The 25,529-nt window shown below is 43.2% G+C and overlaps 1 protein-coding gene across 2 annotated transcripts in view; it reads left to right on the top strand.

The window, feature by feature from the left end:
• Positions 1-25,529, top strand: part of KANK2 (KN motif and ankyrin repeat domains 2) — an 88,581-nt gene that overhangs the window by 30,876 nt on the left and 32,176 nt on the right. The window contains exons 1-2 of one of the 2 annotated variants that reach the window (XM_075859017.1): positions 20,686-20,746; positions 24,854-24,939. In XM_075859017.1, coding sequence (XP_075715132.1) covers positions 24,900-24,939 — 40 coding nt within the window. In that variant the 5' untranslated portion in view covers positions 20,686-20,746; positions 24,854-24,899. Of the gene's footprint in view, positions 1-20,685; positions 20,747-24,853; positions 24,940-25,529 lie in introns of those variants that run through there. The other variant, XM_075859015.1, reaches the window with a different exon arrangement.

The following is a 25,529-nucleotide window of genomic DNA, read 5'->3' as shown; positions in this document are numbered from 1 at the left end:
TGGTATGCCTGACTTCACTTTTTTCTGGGTGAAGGCCCTTCCCCCTCCCCCCCTCCTTATTTTTGTGATTTTAATGACCCTCGGGTGTTTCTGGACCATTCCTTTTGCCAAAGTGTCATTAATGTACAATATCCTACCCTTTAGATACAATTATAATGCCTTATATGTCTAGCCTTCGTACCCCACAGTAAAACCACATTTGTGCGTGCCATGAGACATGTATACACCCTCCATATTGCAAGTTATACTCATCAGTCCGGTAGCGCCTCCATCATCCTATCAATGCGGGATCCTTGCAAGGATTTGGAGGACTCTGTGCGTTGTTGCTTGGGTGATGGAACCCGGGCAATGGAGGACCAGGAACTGTCCCGTGCTAATGCTGAGTCCATCGAGGTCTTTTTCTTTGTCGTTGAGCTCTGCCGGGTGTTCGCTATTGTTGCGTCGGAGTTCTCATGTCTCACCATCTTGTCCACGAAGAGCGTCGCCTCCTCCGGCGTATGAAAAACCTTGACTGAACCGTCTGGTCTTGTAACCCTCAATGTTGCCGGGTATTGCAGCTGGAATTTAACTTTGCTCTTGTATAAAGTAGTGCATACTCCTCCAAATGATCTCCGTCTCCGCGTGACATCTGCAGAGTAGTCGGCAAATAAAATTATTTTAGCTCCTCGAAGCTGTAATGGTGTATTTCGATTCCTAAAGGTTCGCAAGAGTTCCTCTTTGTCATTGTAGTCTAGGTATCGCATAATCACTTGACGTGGCCTGTTGTGCGGTTCTCCTGTGTTGGCCTTTACTGCACCCGGTGGGCCGACCCGATGCGCTCTCTCCACTCTGCAAGACCTGTTCAGGCCTAGGGCTTCTGGAAGCTCCATTTCGCATATCCCCTGTAAGTGCTGGGGTTTAATGTGCTCAGGCAGGCCGACAATTCTGAGGTTGTTCCTCCTGGAGCGGTTTTCCAAGTCCTCCAGGCGGTCTCTGAGCCTGGAGTTGTCTTGCAATAGGCCTTGGATGTGTGTATGTGCCCCCGCTGATTCATCCTCCATAAGGCTGACTCGTTGCTCCAGTTCATCCAGCCGTGCACCATGTGACGTAACCTCATTTTGCAGTTTCTGCAATGTCGTTGTTACCGTAGCCACCAGCGAATCTTTGATGTCGGGAGCTAGATGTGTGGCAACTTCTATCGCCAATCTCCTATAATCCAGTTTTGCCACCTCCGGCTGTGATATTTGCTCTACAAGGGGCTCTGGACTCTGTGGCCTGCTGCCCGGCGGAGAGACATGCTGCAACGTCGCCATCTTGGATATCTCCTCTCCCTGCCTCGTGTGTCCGGACGGACGGGTGTTCTCGCGGCTGCCGCTCCTGAGGAGGTACCGCTCCATGCACTATCTGTGCCCTCTCACCGTGCCTCCAGCTAACTGCCGAGGTAGGTTTATTTTGCGGGTGTGTGTGGCGGCGGAGGTTCAGGGGATCGGGTCTCGGGAGCTCACCTCACGCCGTCCTCACATCCCAGCGCCGGAACCGGAAGTCAAGCTTTGCTGATTTTATTACCTTTTTACAGATTTTATTAAGCTCTTTGTAATTTACAAAGTCTACAGCTGTACCCTCAAATTTGTATTTTTCAAATGCCCCTTTTTTTTTGTTATGTATTGCCCTTTTTACAGAAGGTGTAAGCCATGTGGGGTTTAATTTTAGTAATTTATACTTGTTACCTATAGGAATAAATTTTGCACTATAATTATACAAAGTGGATTTTAAGATCTCCCATTTATCATTTGTCCCATTATTTGACATTAGTTCCCAGCCTATGTCCTGAATTGCAGCCCTCATCCTGGGGAAATTGGCCTTCTTAAAATTAAGTGTTTTTGCCCTCCCAGCCTGTGTTTTGTTTTTTACAGTATAGGTAAAATATAACTATCACTGTTACCGAGGTTTTTCACAAACATTGACATTCCCAACAAGCTCTGCATTATTAGAAATGACCAGATCCAACAGAGCTTCACCTCCAGTCGGGTCTTCCACAAACTGGCACATAACATTTTCCTGCAACAGGTTGATGACATTTCCCCCCTTCGAAGTTGTAGCCGAACCATGACCCCAATTAATATCCTGGTAATTAAAATCTCCCATTATCACTACAGTACCCGCCTGTGCTGCCCACTCCATCTGTTTATATAGCTGACCTTCCATCTCCTCAGATATATTGCGGGGTCTATAGATTACACCAAAAGTAATTGTTTCAGTGTTTACCTCCCTTTGTAATTCCACCCACAAGGTTTCAACCTCCTCACAATCTTCACCCTCTAATGTCTCTTTCACACTCGCCTTCATATCACTTCTCACATACAGACATTCACCACCGCCTTCATATCGCTTCTCACATACAGACATACACCACCACCTTCATATCGCTTCTCACATACAGACATACACCAACACCTTCATATCACTTCTCACATACAGACATACACCACCGCCTTTCCTATCCCTTCTCACATACAGGCATACACCACCGCCTTCATATCACTTCTCACATAGACATACACCACCGCCTTCATATCACTTCTCACATACAGACATACACCCGCCTTCATATCACTTCTCACATACAGATATACACCACCGCCTTCATATCCCTTCTCACATACAGACATACACCACCACCTTTCCTATGTGCCCTGTCTTTTGGAAATAGTGTAATACAGCCCAGTCGTGTGGTGAAGAGTCTAGCCATGTTTCAGCAACTATATGAATATGTTCCTCCAGTACCAAGGCCTCCAGCTGCCCCATTTTGCTCGCTAGACTTTTGGCATTTGTGGACATACACTTTAACTTGCATTTCAAATTGCCACGTTTGGTATCAGAAATGTGACTATTAAACATTATTTGGGCATTTTTACTTTCATTACTGTTTTATAACAAGAGGATCTGCTTATCCTGTTGTCTAATCCTCTCCCCACCGTCTATTTCTCCACCCACTAACATAGTCTGACCCCTCTCTAACCTAGCTACCCCTTTATTTTCTTGATTGACCTCCCTCCTCAGCCCTAGTTTTAAATACTTTTCCACCCCAGTTAGAATTCCCCACCCCCCAGAACAGCAGACTCCCTTCCATTTAGGTGCAAATCATCTGCAGAATACAGTTTGTACCCCAATGAAAAGTCAGTCCAGTGCTCTAGGAACCCAAAGCCTTCTCCTCTACACCAAGACTTCAGCCATGCATTTAACTCCCTGAGCTCCTATGAAGCGCATCGCACAGGCAGTATTCCTGAGAATACAACCTTGAAGGTCCTTCCCTTCGGCTTGTAGCCTAGTTCTTTAAAATTAGTCTTAAGGGTCCTCTACCTACCATTTATTCTGTTGTTGGTTTCCACATGGACCACAACAGCTGTCTCATCACCAGCCCCTCCCAGTAATTTATCCGCCCGTTCCACCACTACACTACATTAACCCACCTACTTGCCTGGTCCTGCTGACCCATGTCTTCATCCTCCAGGTCTACCCCACTAACTGCGTACTCAGTGAGCAGCATGCTCCGCTCAAGGTTGTCTATCGCCCTCAGTGTTGCATTTTTCTCCTCCAGATCTTTAATGCGAGCATCCAGGTGAACAACATGCTCACATCTGCCACAGAGGTAGTCACGCTGGAACTCCGACTCCAGTCGTGCATACATATGGCCAACTGTGCACTGAAGAAAACCTCCAATATTTCTATCCATTATCCCAGTTACAAAAAACAATGAACAATTCAAAAAGTTAAAGTAAAGAAGAGTACTTACAGGGACTTGAACTCTTTTAACTCCGGTTTAATAACTCCACTTGTTACACAAGCCACTTAGTCCACCAAGCCCAAATGAGAGCAAAGATATGAGTTTCACTTTTTGTATCGAATTACTGAAATAAATTAACTTTTGATGATATTCTCATTCATTGAGAATTACTAGTACATATATATTCTCCAAATTAATATATAGATAGCAGCTGTTTTGTGGTGCCACTAGATGACGTTGCTTTTTGTCAGCACAATGCCATGTGGCAGCTAAATTATGAAAAGCAGCGTTTTGGTGCCTGCAATTGTTTACTTTCCATTACTATGATGGGGTATGTGACTGCTTATGTTATGGCACTTAGCTGTGTTATTATTACACTCTAATTTGGAACATTCCAGCATGAAATGGGGAACAAATGACATCATATCTCCCTGAAAATAAACTATAAATGACAGGATTAACATGACAACTCTGCATCTATATGCTATATTACACTGGAGTCTTGTCATTTCGTTCTATATATACGACTGTATTTTACTATCATTGAGTGTCTAAATAATGCTGCCATATAGTGCAAACAGTACCATACAGTGCTCACATAGTACTGCCCTTCAATGCCTTCAAAACAGGGCTATACAGTGAAAAATTAAAGGGGCTTTCTCATCATTGAATGTAATGGCATAACGCTAGGATATGCCATCGCTTACTGATTAGAGAAAGTCCAACTTCCAGGACTCCCACCAATCCTTATGTTCCCACTGTGAAGGGAACTACATCATGGCCCCATTTACTTGAACGGAGTTGTGCCACAATTCCCTGTACAGCCAGTAGAGAGCGCCACTGTGCATGAAAAAACTGAAAGGTCCTGAAACCCTTCCTATTTTTGATTAACGAATGTCCCAGAGGTCAGACCACCATCAACCATAATGTTATGGTATATCCTAGCGATATGCTAGAACATTGTCAGATGGGGATATCCCTTTAATAGTTCCAAATAATGCACAAATAGCAGTTCTATGTAGTACCCAAATAGTAGCACCATACTTTTGCTTAAATAGTACAGTCATAGGTACAATTGCCACTTAGGAGAAGTTTACAGTGTGGACTCTGAAACTAGGTGAAGGCAGGGAGGCGGCGGCCCATAAGTTGTGCATGGACAGCCTTTTGCAGTTGCCCCTTTAATTAATACCATAATCTGGCCTGGCCTCATTGCACTATGCCTCTTCATTTACAGCATGTTATTCCTTTATAGCGTTACTTTTCATTTCAGCTTTACAGACTAATTCTTTTCTTGGATCTATCTTGTAATTACGAGGATTTCAGTTATATAAGGGATGTCCTAGGTCTCCCCTCTCCTGACTTCTTCCCTCGGGGCTGCAAGGGAGGGAGTCGTAATTGGCGGGAATCCAGTCAGTAACCAGAGTGGGTTAGAAATGTTTATTTATAGAGAAAATTAATTCCATATAAGGGGACGGGATGTGGGAGAGAGGGGGCCGGGACTCAGGACTGGTAGAAGCGGAGGGGTCAGGGCGCAGGATTTATTTCACGTCTGTGAACATGACAATAATGTTACGTTGTTAGGAGAAATATATTTTCTTTCTACACAATCCTACAAGTGTCCCAGATGTTCTGTTTTTGTAGGACCATTTATTTTATTTCAAAGTTAAGCCACAGACATTATAATGTAATAAATAAGGATTTATTCCAAACTATTACTATCTGCACGCACTACTAAAACACTGCCCCCTATAGACAAGAATACAACTTCTATAATACTGCCCCCTGTGTACAAGAATGTAACATCTATAATACTACCCCTATATACAAGAATATAACCACTATAATATTGCCCCCTATGTACAAGAATATAACTACTATATAATACTGCCCCTATATACAAGAATATAACTACTATAATACTGCCCCCTATGTACAAGAATATAACTACTCTAATACTACCCCTATGTACAAGAATATAACTACTATAATACTGCCCACTATATACAAGAATATTACTACTATAATACTGCTCCTATGTACAAGAATATAACTACTATAATACTGCCCCCTATATACAAGAATATAACTACTATAATACTGCCCCCTATATACAAGAATATAACAACTATAATATTGCCTCCTATGTACAAGAATAACGAAAATTCACTCACCAAAATTTTTATTTCCTGGAGTCCGTAGGCAGCACAACACATATGGGTTTTAGTCCCCTAGGTACAAATAAACAGAGACCGGTTAATTAGCAATAAGCATTAAGGACTTCCCCTATAAGTATGTACAGTAAACGGGCCCCAGCGTATTTTTACGAAGCTTGTGGAGGGAAGCTTGTGCTGCCTACGGACTCCAGGAAATAAACATTTTGGTGAGTAAATTTTTGTTTTCCTAATCGTCCTTGGCAGCACAACACACATATGGGACTTGCCAAGCAATAGCTATATGGGCGGGATAGCAGACGCCATTTCAAGCACCCTTTTGCCAAATAGAGAACCCTCTGATGCCAGTGAGTCGAGCCTGTAGTGCTTGACAAAGGTTGACGTGGATGCCCGCGTAGCAGCTCTGCAGATTTGATCCAGGGGAATATGCCTGTCTTCTGCCCATGAGGTAGCTGTAGAGCGTGTGGAATGTGCCCTGATCTGTAGAGGAGATTGAACGTCACTGAGATGATAGCATTTTTCAATAGTTAAAGGCATGGTGTCGCCCCAAAAACATGTTTTTTTTTTAAAATTTAAACATTTAGTGTGTGGGTGATTAAACATTGTTCAAATTTTTTTTATTTTTTTCGCGAGTCAGGAAATATTATAAATTTTTTCAAATTTTTCAAAATTTATAATACTACCCATTTTTGGTCACTAGATGGAGCTGTTTGGAGCTAGTTCCCAAAATTGCAGCATTGCAACATTGGGTTAAAAGCTATCGCTCTAGTGAGCGCTCAGCATCCCCCCCTCCTTTATCCTGGCTAGTGCCGGGATAAACGAGGGGTTTGAAAGGTTTAACCTGCAACACTGTGTGTCGCCATTTTTTGAGGTAACTCACAGTGTAGTAGGTTTACATGCAGTAGTAAACACACACAAACACTAACATACATTGAAATCGCTTACCTGCTCCTGCCGCCGCGGCCCGTCCGCTCCCTTTGCTGCCGCTGTCCCATGTGCACTTGTCCGGAAGCCGCGACCGGAAGTAGTAATATCACTGTCCGGCCGCGACTTCCGGTCCACAGGAAAATGGCGCCGGACGGCGCCAATTTCGAATAGGACTGTGTGGGAGCGGCGCATGCGCAGTTCCCACACAGACGCCGTACACGGCAGTCAATGGGACGGGAGCCGTTCGCAGTCCCTATGGGACTGTGGCTGCCGTATTCCATGTCTGTGTGTGTCGTTAATCGACACACACAGAAATGGAACAAAAAATGGCAGCCCCCATAGGGAAGAAAAAGTGTGAAAAAAAGAAACAGTAAAACACAAACACACAAATGAAAATAAACGTTTATATTAAGGCACTAACATCTTTAACATATAAATAAAATATTTGTGATGACACTGTTCCTTTAACCTAATCCACCTGGCTAGGGTGGCTTTACTTGCTTTTTGCCCCTTATTAGGACCGGCATGTTGAAGGAACAGATTTTCTGCTTTCCTAAAAGCCTTTGTCCTTTGAATATAGGTGAGAACTGCTCTTCTCACGTCCAGTCTATGCCAATTTTCCTGATTTTCACCTTGGAGATGAGGGAAAAGAACTGGCAATAATATCTCTTGGTTTATATTCCTAAAGGAAGGAAATTTAGGCAAGAACCCAGGCATAGTACGTAGTAGAAGACAATCTCCCAGCTCTCACAAATAGGGTTCTTTGAAGGAAAGGGCCTGAAGCTCGCTTATGCGCCTGGCCGACGTGATTGCCACCAGGAAGAAGGCCTTGAAAGAGAGCAATCTGATGGACGACTCTTGCATGGATTCAAATGGTGGCTTTGTTAGAGCCGACGCCACTATTAGAAGGTCCCAGGAAGGAGAGGGTACCTGAGAGATTGGGCTAAGGTTTCTTAAAGCCTTGAAGAAGGTCTTCACCAACTGTTGGTTGGAGAACCGATTTTGCAATTGGGCATTGATTGCCGTGAACTGCACCTTGAGGGTATTTAGCTTCAAACCTTTATTGAAGCCTTCCTGAAGAAATTGCAGTATAGTATTCAGAGAAACTGTGTTTGCTGAATTCTTAGAGCACCAGGAGGTAAACGGGGTCCAAACCCTGTTGTATACTTTGACCGTTGAGGGGCGTCTGGCTGACAGCAAAGTTTTAATGTCTTCAGATGAGAGCCCCATTTCTGTCAGATTCTCTCGGTCAGTCTCCAGGCCGTGAGATATAGACTGTGAGGGTTTGGGTGATACACCCCTTTCTGAGACAGAAGTTCCAGTGACACCGGTAGTTTCAGGAACCTGCCTTTCGAGAGAGACAAGGCTAGGGAGCACCAGGATTGCAATGGCTTCCGCTTTTTCGTCCTGAACTTGTCTCCATACTCTGGGTATTAAGGGGAGGGGAGGGGAGGAAAGATGTGGATTCATTTTTCTCCCCAACTGAGAGACAGGCCATCCAATGCTACTGCATGGCGGGTGTGGTATAGAGAACAGAAGCCGAAGACTTTGTTGTTCTCTTCCGATGCCATCACATCCAAGTCTGGCATTCCTCATGTAGCAGCTAAGCTGTTGAAAACCTGAGGGTTGAGACTCCACTCCCCCGGATGGAGGATATTGCGACTGAGGAAATCTGCAGTCCGGTTCAAGGGGCATTTGATGTGAACTGCTGAAATTCCCAACGAATGTTGTTCTGCCCAACTCATAAGTTGGAGACTTTGAAGAGAGCATCCAGATTTCTGAAATTTTTGTCCCAGGATTTGAGGATGTCGAGCTGCAATAATCTCATATGGGCTTTGGCCAAGTGGACCGCATCTATGGATGAGGTCATTAGATCTAGGATTTTCATGGCCCCTCGAACCGATGTATTCGGATTGCAAATAAGCCGTTCTATTGAACCCCGAATTACAGTAATCCTCTCTGGAGACAACTTGACTGTCATCGACCGGGAATTCACCATGAATCCTAAGAATTTCAGATTCTGTGATGGTGAGAGCTGTGACTTTCTGAAGTTCACCAGGAACCCGTGAAAGTGAAGAAACTCCAATGTGGTTTGAAGATACTCTTGGAGAAGAGATTTTGATGGCGCTTTTATTAGCCAGTCGTCCAAGTAAGGGACCACACATATCCCTTTCAGCCTAAGCGCTACTGTTAGGACCACCACGATTGTCATGGACACACGGGGTGCCGACGAAATCCCGAAGGGTAGGCAGGTAAACTGTAAGTGCTGTATTCCGCCCCCTGCGTCTGGACCGCCAGTCGGAGGAACTTTTAGTGCGCGGACAGAATAGGGACATGCAAGTATGCGTCCGTAAGGTCGATTGTTGCCAGAACATAGTTTCTTTCCAGAAGATTAATCACCGACCGCATGGTCTCCATCTTGAAGGTTCTCCTCACCAGATATTGATTGAGGAAGGTCAGGTCTATTACCGGTCTCCAACTGCCGTCTGATTTGGGCACCGGGAACACTCTGGAGTAAACTCCTTGCCCTCTTTCTGAGACTGGAACATCTTCCAGGGCTGCTTTCTGCAGAAAGACATGTAGAAGCTGATGGACTATCGGATTGTGATGCCTGTTGAGGACAAAGTGGTCTGGGGGAGATTTCTGAACTTCGAGCATCCTCTTCTGATGGTCGTCGTCACCCAGTCATCGGATGATGTCACCGACCACCGAGAGGAGAATCTCTGAAGTCTTGCTCCTACTTGTAGGATTGGCTCGGTGTCATAAACCGTTTGGGTTTTGACCGGGGGTTTTCTTCTGAAAGGAGGAAGGGTTTTCCTGCTTCATTTTAAATGTGCGCTGGTGGTCTGGAAACCTTCTATTGAACTTTGGGGACCTTCTTTTCTGATCCCAAAAGTAACGCCCGGTATCCTTGCTTTTAGGTTCAGGAAACCTAGCCCCTTTGCCTTCCCCTAAGGAATTCAATATATCCATTAGTTGGGGACCAAACAGAGATTCTGGCTGGAAAGCCAATGAGCCCTCCTGGCCGCATTCGACAGGGACAATGCCCTAGATGCACATTTGATGTTATCCAGCTGGGAGTCACAGAGGAACTCCGAAGCTGACTTCATTACTGAGAGGAACTGGAGAATTTCTTCCCTTGGGACTCCATCCTCTAGATCCTTTGATAGGTGGCTTAGCCAGACCCGGAGTGCCCTAGCCACCGGTACTGAAGACAAGGAGGCTTTGCACGAGCCCACTGCTGAGGTATACACCTTCTTCAGAAGGGAATCCGCTCTGCGGTCCATAGGGTCTTTCAGCAGGGCTGATTCATCAGATGGAAAAACGCCTTTCTTTGCCAATTTATCCACTGGCAAATCCAGTTTTGGTACATTCTCCCAATCTTTGGAGTCAGTTTTATCCAGCCTGTAGAGGTTTTTAAACCAAGAGCCCAGTTCAGTCTTCCTCTCAGGCTTATACCAATCCCGTTTCATCCATTCCGTGAGGACAAGATGGCTGGGAAAATGTTTCTCCTTGGTAATGGGAAAATAGAACAGTCTGTCCTTTTTAGGATTATGCTCAACCTCTTTCCCCGTCTCTAATGTATCCTTCACCGCTCTGAGGAGATCATGGAGCTTATCCTTACTCCAGATATAACATTCTTAAGGGTCATCAGAGTCAGGGGAGTCAGAGATCACCTCTGAATCTGAACCTCCAGCTGAGGAGGAATCCTCCATGTATTGAGGAGGTGGAGAGGGAGAGCACCTGGCCCTTTTAGCATGGTGTGATGATTTGACATCTTCAAATACTACAGATAACTGTTGTTTGAACCATTGCATAAATCCCCTAGAATCCTCCCTGGGAGGGGAGGCGACTGGGGTGGAGCATGATACACACAGATCTGACACAGTGTCATCAGGCAGAGGCTGGAGGCATTCCCTGCAAAGCCTGTGCCTGTATTTGTGGGTCCTTTTTCTACCTTCTCTTCTGGCAGACATCTAGAGAAGAGGCAGAAACAAACGCATGGTAGGAAATGTGCATAGCCATCAGCATAGAGACACATCAGGACCCATCAATGTAAACAGCTGTACTGACCTTAGCAAGCAGAGGGCTGTCCAGAGACAGAGCGCGCAATCTTTCAAAAGAGACACCGGCATTATGAGCCCGCCTCGTCAGCGCTTCACATCTGGGGGTGGGGCCAAGCTGACATCACTTCCGCCCCCATCCATGCCTCTGTAATGCCGAGCAGCACTTCCGGGTACCGGAAGAGGGCGGAGGGTCGGTATGGAAATCCACCTCGGACCTAGACGAACGGGGGATGCTCCAACAGGGGGTCCTCCTCCCTTGCTACCTTTACCAGGATAAGATAAGGTGCTCTGTCACCGTGTACCAAGAAGATGTCTGCCATCTTGGTTACCTTCGTGACTGAGGGACAGAGACGCAGCCCTACATACAGCCCGGAACAAATCTTTTCCTCAGTGGTAGGATAGGGAACGGTCTCCGAACTGATCGTAGAGAGAAAGAAAAAAATACGCTTGGGCCCGGTTACCGGTACATACTTATAGGGGAAGTCCTTAATTGCTTAATGCTTATTGCTAATTAACCTGTCTCTGCTTAATTGTACCTAGGGGACTAAAACCCATATGTGTTGTGCTGCCAAGGACCATCAGGAAATAACTACTATAATATTGCCCCCTATGTAAAAGAATATAACTACTATAATACTGACCCTATATACCAGAATATAACTATTATAATACTTCCTCCTATGTACAAGAATATAACTACCATATTACTGCCCCCTATATACAAGAATATAACTACCATAATACTGCTCCTATATACAAGAATATAACTACTATAATACTGCCCCTATGTACAAGAATATAACTACTATAATAATTGGTTGGAGGGATATATTCCAGCGATACAAATCCACTGCAATGTAGAAAAATCTTTGCTTCTTTATTTGAACATTTAAAACAACCACGGCATTAGCAAGTAGCACAGGTTTCGCTTACGCGTTTCGGATAAACATCCTTAGTCATAGCTAACCTGTGAAGGAAGCTGGAAGCTTTCTAAGAGTATTTTAATGAACACCTGTTAAAAATAGCTTGTTTTAGTGTCTCAGGTAATTGCACAGAGAAGTGAGTGCAATGATTGGGTAAACCTTTATAGAAACTCCCAAACATAGTGCACATGGAATAACCTATAAATAATCAATATTGCTATATTAAATCCTGTAATTTGTTCATAACCTTGGGATTTCTGGTTTCTATTTGTACTATGTTTGGTAGTTTCTATAAAGGTTAACCCCATCATTGCACTCACTTCTCTGTGCAATTACCTGAGACACTAAAACAGGCTGTTTTTAACAGGTGTTCATTAATACACTTTTAGGCTATGTTCACACGGGGTATTTTGCCGAGTTTTTTGACGCGGAAACCGCGTCGCAAAACTCGGCAAAAACGGCCCGAGAACTCCTCCCATTGATTTCAATGGGAGGCGTCGGCGTCGTTTTCCCGCGAGCAGTAAAACTGCCTCGCGGGAAAAAGAAGCGACATGCCCTATCTTCGGGCGCTTTCGCCTCTGACCTCCCATTGACTTCAATGGGAGGCAGGAGAAAGCGTATTTCTCGCTGTTTTATGCCCGCGGCGTTCAATGACCGCGGGCAAAAAACGGCGCGAAAATCGGCGTGCAGGGAGAGGAATATCTGCCTCAAAGTTCCAAACGGAATTTTGAGCCAGATATTCCTCCCCCAAAATACTCCGTGTGAACATAGCCTAATAAAGCTTCCAGCTTCCTTCACAGGGAAGCTATGACTAAGGCTGTTTATCCAAAACGCGTAAGCGAAACCTGTGCTCCTTGGTAATGCCGTGGTTGTTTTAAAATGTTCAAACAAAGAAGCAAAGATTTTACTACATTACCGTGGATTTGTATAGCTGGAATTTCTCCCTCCAACCTTGTGTGTCTCCCGCTCTGGACTTATCCGTGCCTGATACTGCCATGTGCTAATTGTGGATCGGTGGTTTGTTTGGAGGTGAGCTGGCTATTTACCCTGCTGCTGCTATACTATAATACTGCCCCCTATATACAAGAATATAACTACTATAGTACTGCCCCTATATACAAGAATATAACCACTATAATACTGCCTCCTATATACAAGAATATAACTACTATAGTACTGCCCCCTTTGTACAAGAATATAACTACTATAATACTGCCCCTATATACAAGAATATAACTACTATAGTACTGCCCCCTTTGTACAAGAATATAACTACTATAATACTGCCCCTATATACAAGAATATAACCACTATAATACTGCCCCTATATACAAGAATATAACTACTATAATGCTGCCCCCTATATACAAGAATATAACTACTACAATACTGCTCCTATGTACAAGAATATAACTACTATAATACTGCTCCTATGTACAAGAATATAACTACTATAATACTGCCTCTATATACAAGAATATAACTAGTATAATACTGCACCCTATATACAAGAATATAACTACTATAATACTGCCCCCTATGTACAAGAATATAACTACTATAATACTGCCCCTATATACAAGAATATAACCACTATAATACTGCCCCTATATACAAGAATATAACTACTATAATGCTGCCCCCTATATACAAGAATATAACTACTACAATACTGCTCCTATGTACAAGAATATAACTACTATAATACTGCTCCTATGTACAAGAATATAACTACTATAATACTGCCTCTATATACAAGAATATAACTAGTATAATACTGCACCCTATATACAAGAATATAACTACTATAATACTGCCCCCTATGTACAAGAATATAACTACTATAATACTGCCTCCTATATACAAGAATATAATTACTATAATACTGCCCCCCTGTGTACAAGAATATAACTACTATAATACTACTCCTATGTACAAGAATATAACTACTATAATACTGCTTCCTATATACAAGAATATAACTACTATAATACTGCTCTTATATACAAGAATATAACTACTATAATACTGCTCCTATGTACAAGAATATAACTACTATAATACTGCCCCTATGTACAAGAACATAACTACTATAATACTGCCACCTATATACAAGAATATAACTACTATAATACTGCTTCCTATGTACAAGAATATAACTACTATAATACTACCCCCTATATACAAGAATATAACTACTATAATACTGCTCCTATATACAAGAATATAATTACTGTAATACTTCCTCCTATATACAAGAATATAACTACTATAATACTACCCCCTATATACAAGAATATAACTACTATAATACTGCTCCTATATACAAGAATATAATTACTGTAATACTGCCTCCTAGGGGCCAAAATTTGCATTTGTATAGGTAGAGAAATTTGTGTGGAGAATCTCAGTATAATGAAATGTGTGTAGAGATGAGGTGCTGGACATATCGTCATTAGCTGACAGTGATTCTCTACATGTGGAGGCATTTGCTGGCTCATGATGATGATGATGATGATGATAATTATATAATTAGTCAGGGTGTGTCCAGTGTACAGAACGTCTCTGTCATTAGAGGTTATTACACCCATCATTTGTGCCATCGTTTTAGTGCATTACTTGTTCCATGCAGAGGTTCTCCAGCTTCACAATGTTTCCATCATACATTTGTGGTATGTCTGCACGTGGCCGATTTGCTGGACATCTCCTCTGCAGGGGCGTAGCTAGTAAGGGCATGTGCCGCCTTATGCACCTTCTATTCCATATGTAGACTGGGAGCCTGAAATGACACAATAACATATATCAGTTCCTAAGAAATCCCTTTTGCTCTGGTCGCATCAGTGTCAAAAATCACCGGAGGTCATCAGTGATATAAACAAAAATGTCCTCTGTAAAATGGTCCTAAACGCCCACATAGAACATTCTGACCTCTCTGCCCACATCATGATCTATAAAGAAGCTGCACAGGCTGGATGTGTGCCCACGTTACTATTTAGAATAAACATATTGTATGGGCGCTATTGTATATTGCAGGTTTTGTGGCTCTTTGTACGGGCACTGATGAATATTGTACGAGCACTGATGTATATGGGCACAGATCTGGCTGGTACTTTTTTTGTCCGGACATTACTGTAGTTGGCATCATATAATCACTGCTGTATATTGTATAGTCACTGCTATGAATGGCACTATATATTGTATAGTTACCGCTATGGTTGGCACTGTGTACTTCTATGGTCACCTCTATGGATGGCACTGTATATTGTATGGTCACTTCTATGGTTGGTACTGTATATTGTATGGTTAGTGCTATGGTTGGCACTATATATTGTGTGGTAACCTCTATGGAGGGAACTGTATATTGTATGGTGACTGCTATGGTTGGCACTGTATATTGTATGGTTAGTGCTATGGTTGGCACTATATATTGTGTGGTAACCTCTATGGATGGCACTGTATGTTGTATGGTTACTGCTTTTGTTGGCACTGTATATTGTATGGTTATCGTATCGCTATGGTTGACACTATATATTGTACAGTTACCGCTATGGTTGGCACAATATAGTGTATGGTCACCACTATGGTTGGCACTGTATATTGTATGGTTATCGCTATGGTTGGCACTGTATATTGTATGGTCACTGCTATGGTTGGCACTGTATATTGTATTGTTACTGCTATAGATGGCACTGTATATTGTATGGTCACAGCTATGGTCGGCGCTGTATATTGTATGGTCACTGCTATGGTTGGCACTGTATATTGTATGGTCACTGCTATGGTTGGCACTGTATATTGTATGGTCACTGCTATGGTTGGCACTGTATACTGTATGGTCACTTCCATGGTTGGTACTGTATATTGTATGGTTAGTACTATGGTTGGCACTATATATTGTGAGGTAACCTCTATGGATGGCACTGTATATTGTATGGTGACTGCTATGGTTGGCACTGTATATTGTATGGTTAGTGCTACGGTTGGCACTATATATTGTGTGGTAACCTCTATGGATGGCACTGTATGTTGTATGGTTACTGCTTTTGTTGGCACTGTATAGTGTATGGTTATCGATATGGTTGACACTATATATTGTACAGTTACCACTATGGTTGGCACAATATAGTGTATGGTCACCACTATGGTTGGCACTGTATATTGTATGGTTAGCGCTATGGTTGGCACTGTATATTGTATTGTTACTGCTATGGATGGCACTGTATATTGTATGGTCACAGCTATGGTCGGTGCTGCATATTGTATAGTCACTGATATGGTTGGCACTGTATATTGTATGGTCACTGCTATGGTTGGCACTGTATATTGTATGGTTACTGCTATGGATGGCACTATATGTTGTATTGGCATTGCTGTGGCTGACACTAGATGTTGCTTTGTCACTCCTCATATATATAATGTTTGGGTATAGCTGCATCTGGTACTATATATTGTAGGGGCACAGCTGTATGATACATATAATTAGGTACCTCTGTTATATTGACCCTTTAAATCTTTGTGTTATAGTGGGGGGGGGGCTATAAGACCCCTAGACCCCCCAGTTTCTCCATAGCAGCAGAAGAGCATTATGGGGGTGTCTCATTATATGGTTTATTATAATCACATCCAGGCGCATGTTATCGGAGCCGCCTGTATGATGCTGTTTACACTGCGGTGATTGATCTGTGTTTCTTTTGCAATTAGCGGTTATTTAAAAACTTCCCATTACCTAGTGTGGGACCACCCAAACCCCACCGCTGGGTCCTGCCAGGCAGCTTGAGAATGTCTTGAGTTCATTGAAGGATATGAAACAACCCGTGTACCTCAGATAATTGAACAAAGGTGAATTCAGGAGAGCAGTCAGTGCTACAAATGCAGACGGGGCTGGGTATGATTCCTGATAGTGGATAACAAATTCCAAAATGTTATATCAGGGCAGACGTCTAGAAAGTTCTTGATATGACTGGAATGATTTTTCACACTTTTTCACATTGGTCTCTTTAATTAATAAACAACAACCATATACATACTGCAATACAAATTACAATTATCTGCAGAGAAGCCTGTACCATAAATGGTTAACTGAATAATTATCAGGGATGTTGTAATTCTTGGATGGTGTATCTAAGCTTATCGTGGGTGATACGGTCTGCTGAGCTGATGTATCTAAGCTTATCATGTGCGATACGATCCGCTGAGCCATTGTATCTAAGCATATCATGTGTGACACTGTCTGCTGAGCCATGGTATCTAAGCCTTTCATGTGTTATACTGTCTGATAATCCAGAGTATCTAAGCCAAACATGTGTGACTGTCTCAGAGAACCACACAACACTACAATCCCCATCATGTAATGATACTGATGTCCTTGTCAGCCGATGTATCTAAGCCTATCATCTATGTTACTTTCTGACAGGGCCAGATTTAGGTTAGTTGAGGCCCCCGGGCACAACCCATGGGGGTCCTTTTTTGCAGGGCCTTAATGCCATAGCGCTACCCAAATAATAGTGTTCCAAACTACTACTAAAAAATGCTTGTATAATAGTGCCATAGAGTGGACAGTGACATACAATGAGTGCATAGCAGTTCTATATATGATAACCGCATAATATCGCTATATAGTGCCCATACAGTGCTCACATAATAGTGCCATACAGTGCTCACATAATAGTTCAATACAGTGCTCGCATAATAGTGCCATACAGTGCTCACATAAGTGCCATACTGTGTTCACATAATAGTGCCATACAGTGCTCACATAATAGTGCCATACAGTGCTCACATAATAGTGCCATACAGTGCTCACATAATAGTGCCATACAGTGCTCACATAATAGTGCCATACTGTGTTCACATAATAGTGCCATACAGTGCTCACATAATAGTGCCGTACTGTGTTCACATAATAGTGCCATACAGTGCTCACATAATAGTGCCATACAGTGCTCACATAATAGTGCCATACAGTGCTCACATAATAGTGCCATACTGTGTTCACATAATAGTGCCATACAGTACTCACATAATAGTGCCATACAGTGCTCACATAATAGTGCCATACAGTGCTCACATAATAGTGCCATACAGTGCTCACATAATAGTGCCATACAGTTCTCACATAATAGTGCCATGTAGTGCTCATATAATAGTACCATGCAGTGCTCATATAATAGTACCATGCAGTGCTCACATAAGTGTCATACAGTGCTCACATAATAGCGCCATACACTGCTCACATAATAGTGCGATACACTGCTCACATAATAGTGCCATACAGTGTTCACATAATAGTGCTATACAGTGCTCACATAATAGTGCCATACAGTGCTCACATAATAGTGCCATACAGTGCTCACATAATAGCCCCATACAGTGCTCACATAATAGTGCCATACACTGCTCACATAATAGTGCCATACAGTGTTCACATAATAGTGCTATACAGTGCTCACATAATAGCGCCATACACTGCTCACATAATAGTGCCATACAGTGCTCACATAATAGTGCCATACTGTGTTCACATAATAGTGCCATACAGTGCTCACATAATAGTGCCATACTGTGTTCACATAATAGTGCCATACAGTGCTCACATAATAGTGCCGTACAGTGCTCACATAATAGTGCCATACAGTGCTCACATAATAGTGCCATACTGTGTTCACATAATAGTGCCATACAGTACTCACATAATAGTGCCATACAGTGCTCACATAATAGTGCCATACAGTGCTCACATAATAGTGCCATACAGTGCTCACATAATAGTGCCATACAGTTCTCACATAATAGTGCCATGTAGTGCTCATATAATAGTACCATGCAGTGCTCATATAATAGTACCATGCAGTGCTCACATAAGTGTCATACAGTGCTCACATAATAGCGCCATACACTGCTCACATAATAGTGCCATACACTGCTCACATAATAGTGCCATACAGTGTTCACATAATAGTGCTATACAGTGCTCACATAATAGTGCCATACAGTGCTCACATAATAGTGCCATACAGTGCTCACATAATAGCCCCATACAGTGCTCACATAATAGTGCCATACACTGCTCACATAATAGTGCCATACAGTGTTCACATAATAGTGCTATACAGTGCTCACATAATAGCGCCATACACTGCTCACATAATAGCGCCATACAGTGCTCACATAATAGCCCCATACAGTGCTCACATAATAGTGCCATACAGTGCTCACATAATAGTGCCATACTGTGTTCACATAATAGTGCCATACAGTGCTCACATAATAGTGCCATACAGTGCTCACATAATAGTGCCATACAGTGCTCACATAATAGTGCCATACTGTGTTCACATAATAGTGCCATACAGTACTCACATAATAGTGCCATACAGTGCTCACATAATAGTGCCATACAGTGCTCACATAATAGTGCCATACAGTGCTCACATAATAGTGCCATACAGTTCTCACATAATAGTGCCATGTAGTGCTCATATAATAGTACCATGCAGTGCTCATATAATAGTACCATGCAGTGCTCACATAAGTGTCATACAGTGCTCACATAATAGCGCCATACACTGCTCACATAATAGCGCCATACACTGCTCACATAATAGTGCCATACAGTGTTCACATAATAGTGCTATACAGTGCTCACATAATAGTGCCATACAGTGCTCACATAATAGTGCCATACAGTGCTCACATAATAGCCCCATACAGTGCTCACATAATAGTGCCATACACTGCTCACATAATAGTGCCATACAGTGTTCACATAATAGTGCTATACAGTGCTCACATAATAGCGCCATACACTGCTCACATAATAGTGCCATACAGTGCTCACATAATAGTGCCATACTGTGTTCACATAATAGTGCCATACAGTGCTCACATAATAGTGCCATACTGTGTTCACATAATAGTGCCATACAGTGCTCACATAATAGTGCCGTACAGTGCTCACATAATAGTGCCATACAGTGCTCACATAATAGTGCCATACTGTGTTCACATAATAGTGCCATACAGTACTCACATAATAGTGCCATACAGTGCTCACATAATAGTGCCATACAGTGCTCACATAATAGTGCCATACAGTGCTCACATAATAGTGCCATACAGTTCTCACATAATAGTGCCATGTAGTGCTCATATAATAGTACCATGCAGTGCTCATATAATAGTACCATGCAGTGCTCACATAAGTGTCATACAGTGCTCACATAATAGCGCCATACACTGCTCACATAATAGTGCCATACACTGCTCACATAATAGTGCCATACAGTGTTCACATAATAGTGCCATACAGTGCTCACATAATAGCCCCATACAGTGCTCACATAATAGTGCCATACAGTGCTCACATAATAGTGCCATAGAGTGCTCATGTAATACCAGTACACACTGATGAAATATAATAGTGGTGATACACAGAGCCAAAATATATCCGCCATTAGAGTGCCCAGTTATCAGTTCTACATAATGCTGGGAGGAAGAGGGCCCCTTAATGGTGGAGGCCGTGGGCATTTTGTCCTTTTCTCATGAAATAATCTGACCCTTATTTAGATCCCCTGGCAGGATATAGATGGGTACACAAGATAGGTATACTGGAGTGGCATGAGACACCAATGATCTAGAAAACTGGGTGAGATATAAGGAGGATTTCCTTGGGAGACTAGGACGTTGTGTTCGAGATGTTCCGATTTGCTGCCGTTCAGGCAGAAAAATTCAATTTTCCTTGTTTGTAAAATGACTTGAGATGAGAAGGAACAGTCAGGCAGCGTGAGGCGAGGGCAACTTCTAAAAATAAACAATACATTCTGCTGCAGCTGCACAGCGGGTTCAACACCACAACCCTGCATCTGGGAAAATACAGGAATAGCTGAGTACAAAGAGGTAAGATGGGGAGGTAGTGACAGAGCTTTATAAGCAGACTACACAAGAATAGCAGAGGGCAAAGAGGTAAGATGGGAATGTAGTGACAGAGCTTTATATGTAGACACTATACCATACAGGAATAGCAGAGTGCAAAGAGGTAAGATGGGGAGGTAGTGACAGAGCTTTATATGTGGACACTATAAAGGAATAAGAGCGTGCAAAGAGATGAGATGGGAGCTTTTTAAGTAGATTATACAGGAATGGGAGAGTGCAAAGAGTTAAGATGGGGAGGTAGTGACAGAGTTGTATATGTAGATGATACAAGAATAGGTGAGAAGTAAGATCATGAGGTAGTGACAGAGTTGTATATGTAGATGATACAGGAATAGCTGAGAAGTAAGATCATGAGGTAGTGACAGGATTGTATATGTAGATGATACAAGAATAGCTGAGAAGTAAGATCATGAGATAGTGACAGAGTTGTATATGTAGATTATACAAGAATAGCTGAAAAGTAGCAAAGGGATAGTAGTGTAGTTATGGATAAAACTTATGAACTGTGATCACTGCATCATGGTATATGTTGACTATATGGATGCTCCCAGTATAGCTCAGTCTTGTAGTTCGCGTAGCCGCTTTAAGGGTATAAGGAACATAGAGGGGTGGGGGCCATATTACAGCTGCACACAGTACGGGATGCTGTGGCTTGGAGCTAGTAGACAGAGAGCCTGCTGTCACTGTGATCTGAGGAACGGCTGTGACAAGGACAGACAATAAGTGTGTGTCTACAAGAGCAGAACAGCATGAAGAAGGCTTGTGGGGAGAAGAGGGTGAGGGATCAGGGGAAGAAGAGAGTGAGGGATCAGGGGAAGAAGAGGGTGAGGAATCAGGGGGAAAAAGGGTGAGGAATCGGGGAAAAGGGGTGATGAATCAGGGGGAAAAAGGGTGCGGAATCTGGGGGAGAAGAGGGTGAGGGGTCAGGGGAAGAAGAGGGTGAGGAATCGGGGAGAAGAGAGTGAGGAATCAGAGGAAGAAGAGGGTGAGGAATCAGGGGGAAAAAGGGTGATGAATCAGGGGGAAAAAGGGTGAGGAATCTGGGGGAGAAGAGGGTGAGGGGTCAGGGGAAGAAGAGGGTGAGGAATCAGGGGGAGAATAGAGTGTGGAATCAGGGGGGAAAAGGGTGAGGAATCAGGGGGGGAAAGGGTGAGGGGTCAGGGGAAAAAGAGGGTGAGGAATCAGGGGGGAAAAGGGGTGAGGAATCTGGGGGAGAAGAGGGTGAGGGGTCAGGGGAAGAAGAGGGTGAGGGATCAGGGGGGAAAAAGGGTGAGGAATCAGGGGCAAAAAGGATGAGGAATCAGGGGGAAAAGGGTGAGTAATTGGGGGGAGAAGAGGGTGATGGATTGAGAAGAGAAGAGGGTGAGGGATCAGGGGAAGAAGAGGGTAAGGGATCGGGGAGAGAAGAGGGTGAGGAATCGGGGGAGAAGAAGGTGATGGATTGTGGGGAGAAGAGAGCAGAATCAGCGGTAAAAGAGGGTGAGGAATCGGAGGGACTGGGTGAGAAGAGGGTGAGTGATCAGGGGGAGAGGAGGGTGAGGGTTCAGGGGAAGAAGAGGGTGGGGTTGAGGGGGAAGAAGAGTGAGGGATCAGGTGGAGAAGAGAGTGAGAAATCTGGGGGAGAAGAAGGTGAGGGATCAGGGGGAGAAGAGAGTTAGGGGTGAGGGGAAGAAGAGGCTGAGTGATTGGGAGGAATTGAGGGTGAGAGATCAAGCGTCGAAGAGGGTGAGGGATCAGGAGGAGAAGAGGATGGGGGAGAAAAAGAGGGTGAGGGATCAAGAGGAGAAGAGGGTGAGGGATCAGAGGGAGAAGAAGGTGAGGGATTGGGGGCAGAAGTGGATGAGGGATCAGGAGGCGAAGATGGTGAGGGAGGGGCTGAGAGGAAAGGAGTACAAAAAACAAAGATGTGCGGAAATTAGGAGAAAATGTCAGACACTGGGCAGATTTACTTCTGTGTCTGCGTCTTGAATGTGTTTAAAATGATATGCGCCAAAATGTTGCACATTTTTCAACTAAATTAAGAACAGATGTCTGCGTCTCACTAGGCACGTTTAAAAAAAATAATCTAAAAAGGGGTGTGGCTTCACATGCAACAAAGTGCGCCAAACAAAAGCTGCCATCAAAGTGTTGGCAGGAGGAAAACTGTAGCAAGATGCGCCAAATCATACAGCATGCGTAAATTTGGCGCATCTTCAGACTGAATGGTCTAAGTTTATATGTTTAAATATTAGACAGCTTAGTAAATCTGCACCGATGTGTGAAGACAGGGATAGAGGAATGGAAAGAGACAGCAAAGAGCATGGGCGAACTAATGGCTTATTCAGAGGAACGTATAATACGTTCGTGTTATGTGCGTGATTTTCACGCGCGTCGCACGGACCTATGTTAGTCAATGAGGCCGTTCAGACAGTCCGTGAGTTTCACGTAGCGTATGTCTGCTGCGTAAAACTCACGGCATGTCCTATATTTGCCCGTTTTTCACGCATCACGCACCCATTGAAGTCAATGCAGTTCCGTGTGCCGCGCATGATGCGCACAACAGTAGTCAAAACTGAGTGAAAACAGAAAAGCACCACGTACTTTTCTGTTTACAAACATAAAAACAGAGTGTCATAATGATGACGGCTGCGCGAAAATCATGCAGCCACGCATCATATGCTGATGACACACGGAGCTTTTATGGACCATGTTTTTTGCACGCGCAAAACGCACACGCTCGTGTGAATCCGGCCTTAGGGTGATGTACTAGTATCCTGAAACCACACAGTTCAGGGGAAAACATTGAAAACAAAACAAAGAACATTTCTGTGGCCACAAGGGGGAGCTCACAACATACTGATTCACTATTGAGTTCAGGTGGAGATGTATAAATCCCTATGCAGTGAGCTCCTCCTAGTGGCAGCTGGAGGCAGACCGATTTATATAATCTAACTAACTAAATGGTTATATGAAGGGTAGAAGGGTCTATAACAAGGGTGCACATACCACATGTGCAGCTGCACAGGGGCCCAGTAGGCAAGGGGGCCTGCCACGACCTTTAAGTTGGCCATTTTATTGAATTAAATTGGTCCAAAATTATCTGCTGAATAATATATATTCACAGGGGTCACAAGCATTTTTTTTTTCCCAGGCGGCATTTAGAGGCGACAAAAGCAACATGTCCTTTCTTGCCGTGGTTTCCGCCCCTGACCTCCGATTGATTTAAAAAAACGTGTGGCACTTGAGCATTTTTCGCTGTTTTTTGCCCGAGGTCTTTGCATTAGCTTCATGGCTGCGGCAAAAAACTCTGTGTGAATTAGGTGGTTTTCACCTCAGACCTTCTATTGAAATCAACAGGAGGAAGAAAAAAGTCACGGCGATCGTTTGGAGCGTTTTTGCGGCGGTTTTTGCATAAGCTCCAGTGGCTTAAAAAAATTGTGGGCAAAAAAAAAAATCAAGAGGAGGGAGTGGAGGGTTATTGTGAGATATTTCTGTAAGAAAAGTTGAGAGACTTGGGGGGTGGGGTAATATAGAGGGTCAAGAATAAGGATAATGTCTGCAGAGGGGAGATAGAGGGGGCAAGCAGGGAGACGAATGAGTGAATGAAGACTAGGGTGAAGAAGAAGAAGAGGCAGCCATGACTATAGAAAGGAGGACAGAGTTGGGAGACGTGTGTCAGGGACAGATTAGAGGAAACTCGTGATGGAGCGTGTACAGAACGTGTGACACACAGCACATGAGGACAAGATACTGCCGTGTGATTACAAGTCAGCAGAGACGAGACACAGGGGCCATTTATAAAAAAAAAATCAATGCTGAAAAGAAGGAGTCGTTGCTCATAGCAACCAGGTTCCAGCACTCAGTACAGGATAGAAAATGAAAGCAGTCATCTGATTGGTTGCTATGGTAGACTTTATTCTGATTCCGTTCCCCAAGGCGATTATGCCTGCCCTCCTGTTACCCTGTGGTGGGAGGAGCAGACTCCATGTCCCATAGCTCCTCCCTCCTGTCTGTGTCACCCTGTTATGGGAGGGGTAGACTCCGTGTTATGTCTGTACATTGTAACTATACAACCTCTCTTTTTTTGTACAGTGACCCAGCAAACTATTATTTCTGTTTGGCATAAGCAATTGAAGACATGATGGCACAAGTTCTTCACATGGAGACTCACTTTCCAGGTACCAGTTGTCCAGTATTGTTTTTATTTTATTTTTTTATTATGAGCTGGAATCTAATTTCATAATTTTATATTTCAAAGGAAAATCTGGGTAGGGTCGTCATACAGGGAGGTCCGTCCCCAGCTCGTAGGAATAACCTGATCAGGCCAGCTGCCCACATATTAAAGACATCTGTAATGAGACAACCCCATTATACCCAGTCCCTGTCTGTGCCTGCAACTACTCATTGCTGAGCCCCGTCTGAGTAATGCACTTTATATGACCTTACAAAAAAATTGGGGGATGGGTGAAAACTGCAATACCAATATTTTAAAACCCATTACATTGATAGTAGAACTAAGTATAATATCTTTAATTCAGCAATACTAACTTATATAGTGCTGCCCCTTATATACAAGAATATAACTACTATAATACTGCCCCCTATATACAAGAATATAACTACTATAATACTGCCCCCTATATACAAGAATATAACTACTATAATACTGCCCCCTATATACAAGAATATAACTACTATAATACTGCTCCCTATATACAAGAATATAACTACTATAATACTGGGGTCCTATGTACAAGAATATAACTAC

Source organism: Rhinoderma darwinii, chromosome 3, assembly GCF_050947455.1.
Source record: "Rhinoderma darwinii isolate aRhiDar2 chromosome 3, aRhiDar2.hap1, whole genome shotgun sequence".
Classification (NCBI taxonomy): Eukaryota; Metazoa; Chordata; class Amphibia; order Anura; family Rhinodermatidae; genus Rhinoderma; species Rhinoderma darwinii.
This window is presented reverse-complemented; position numbering and strand designations above follow the sequence as displayed.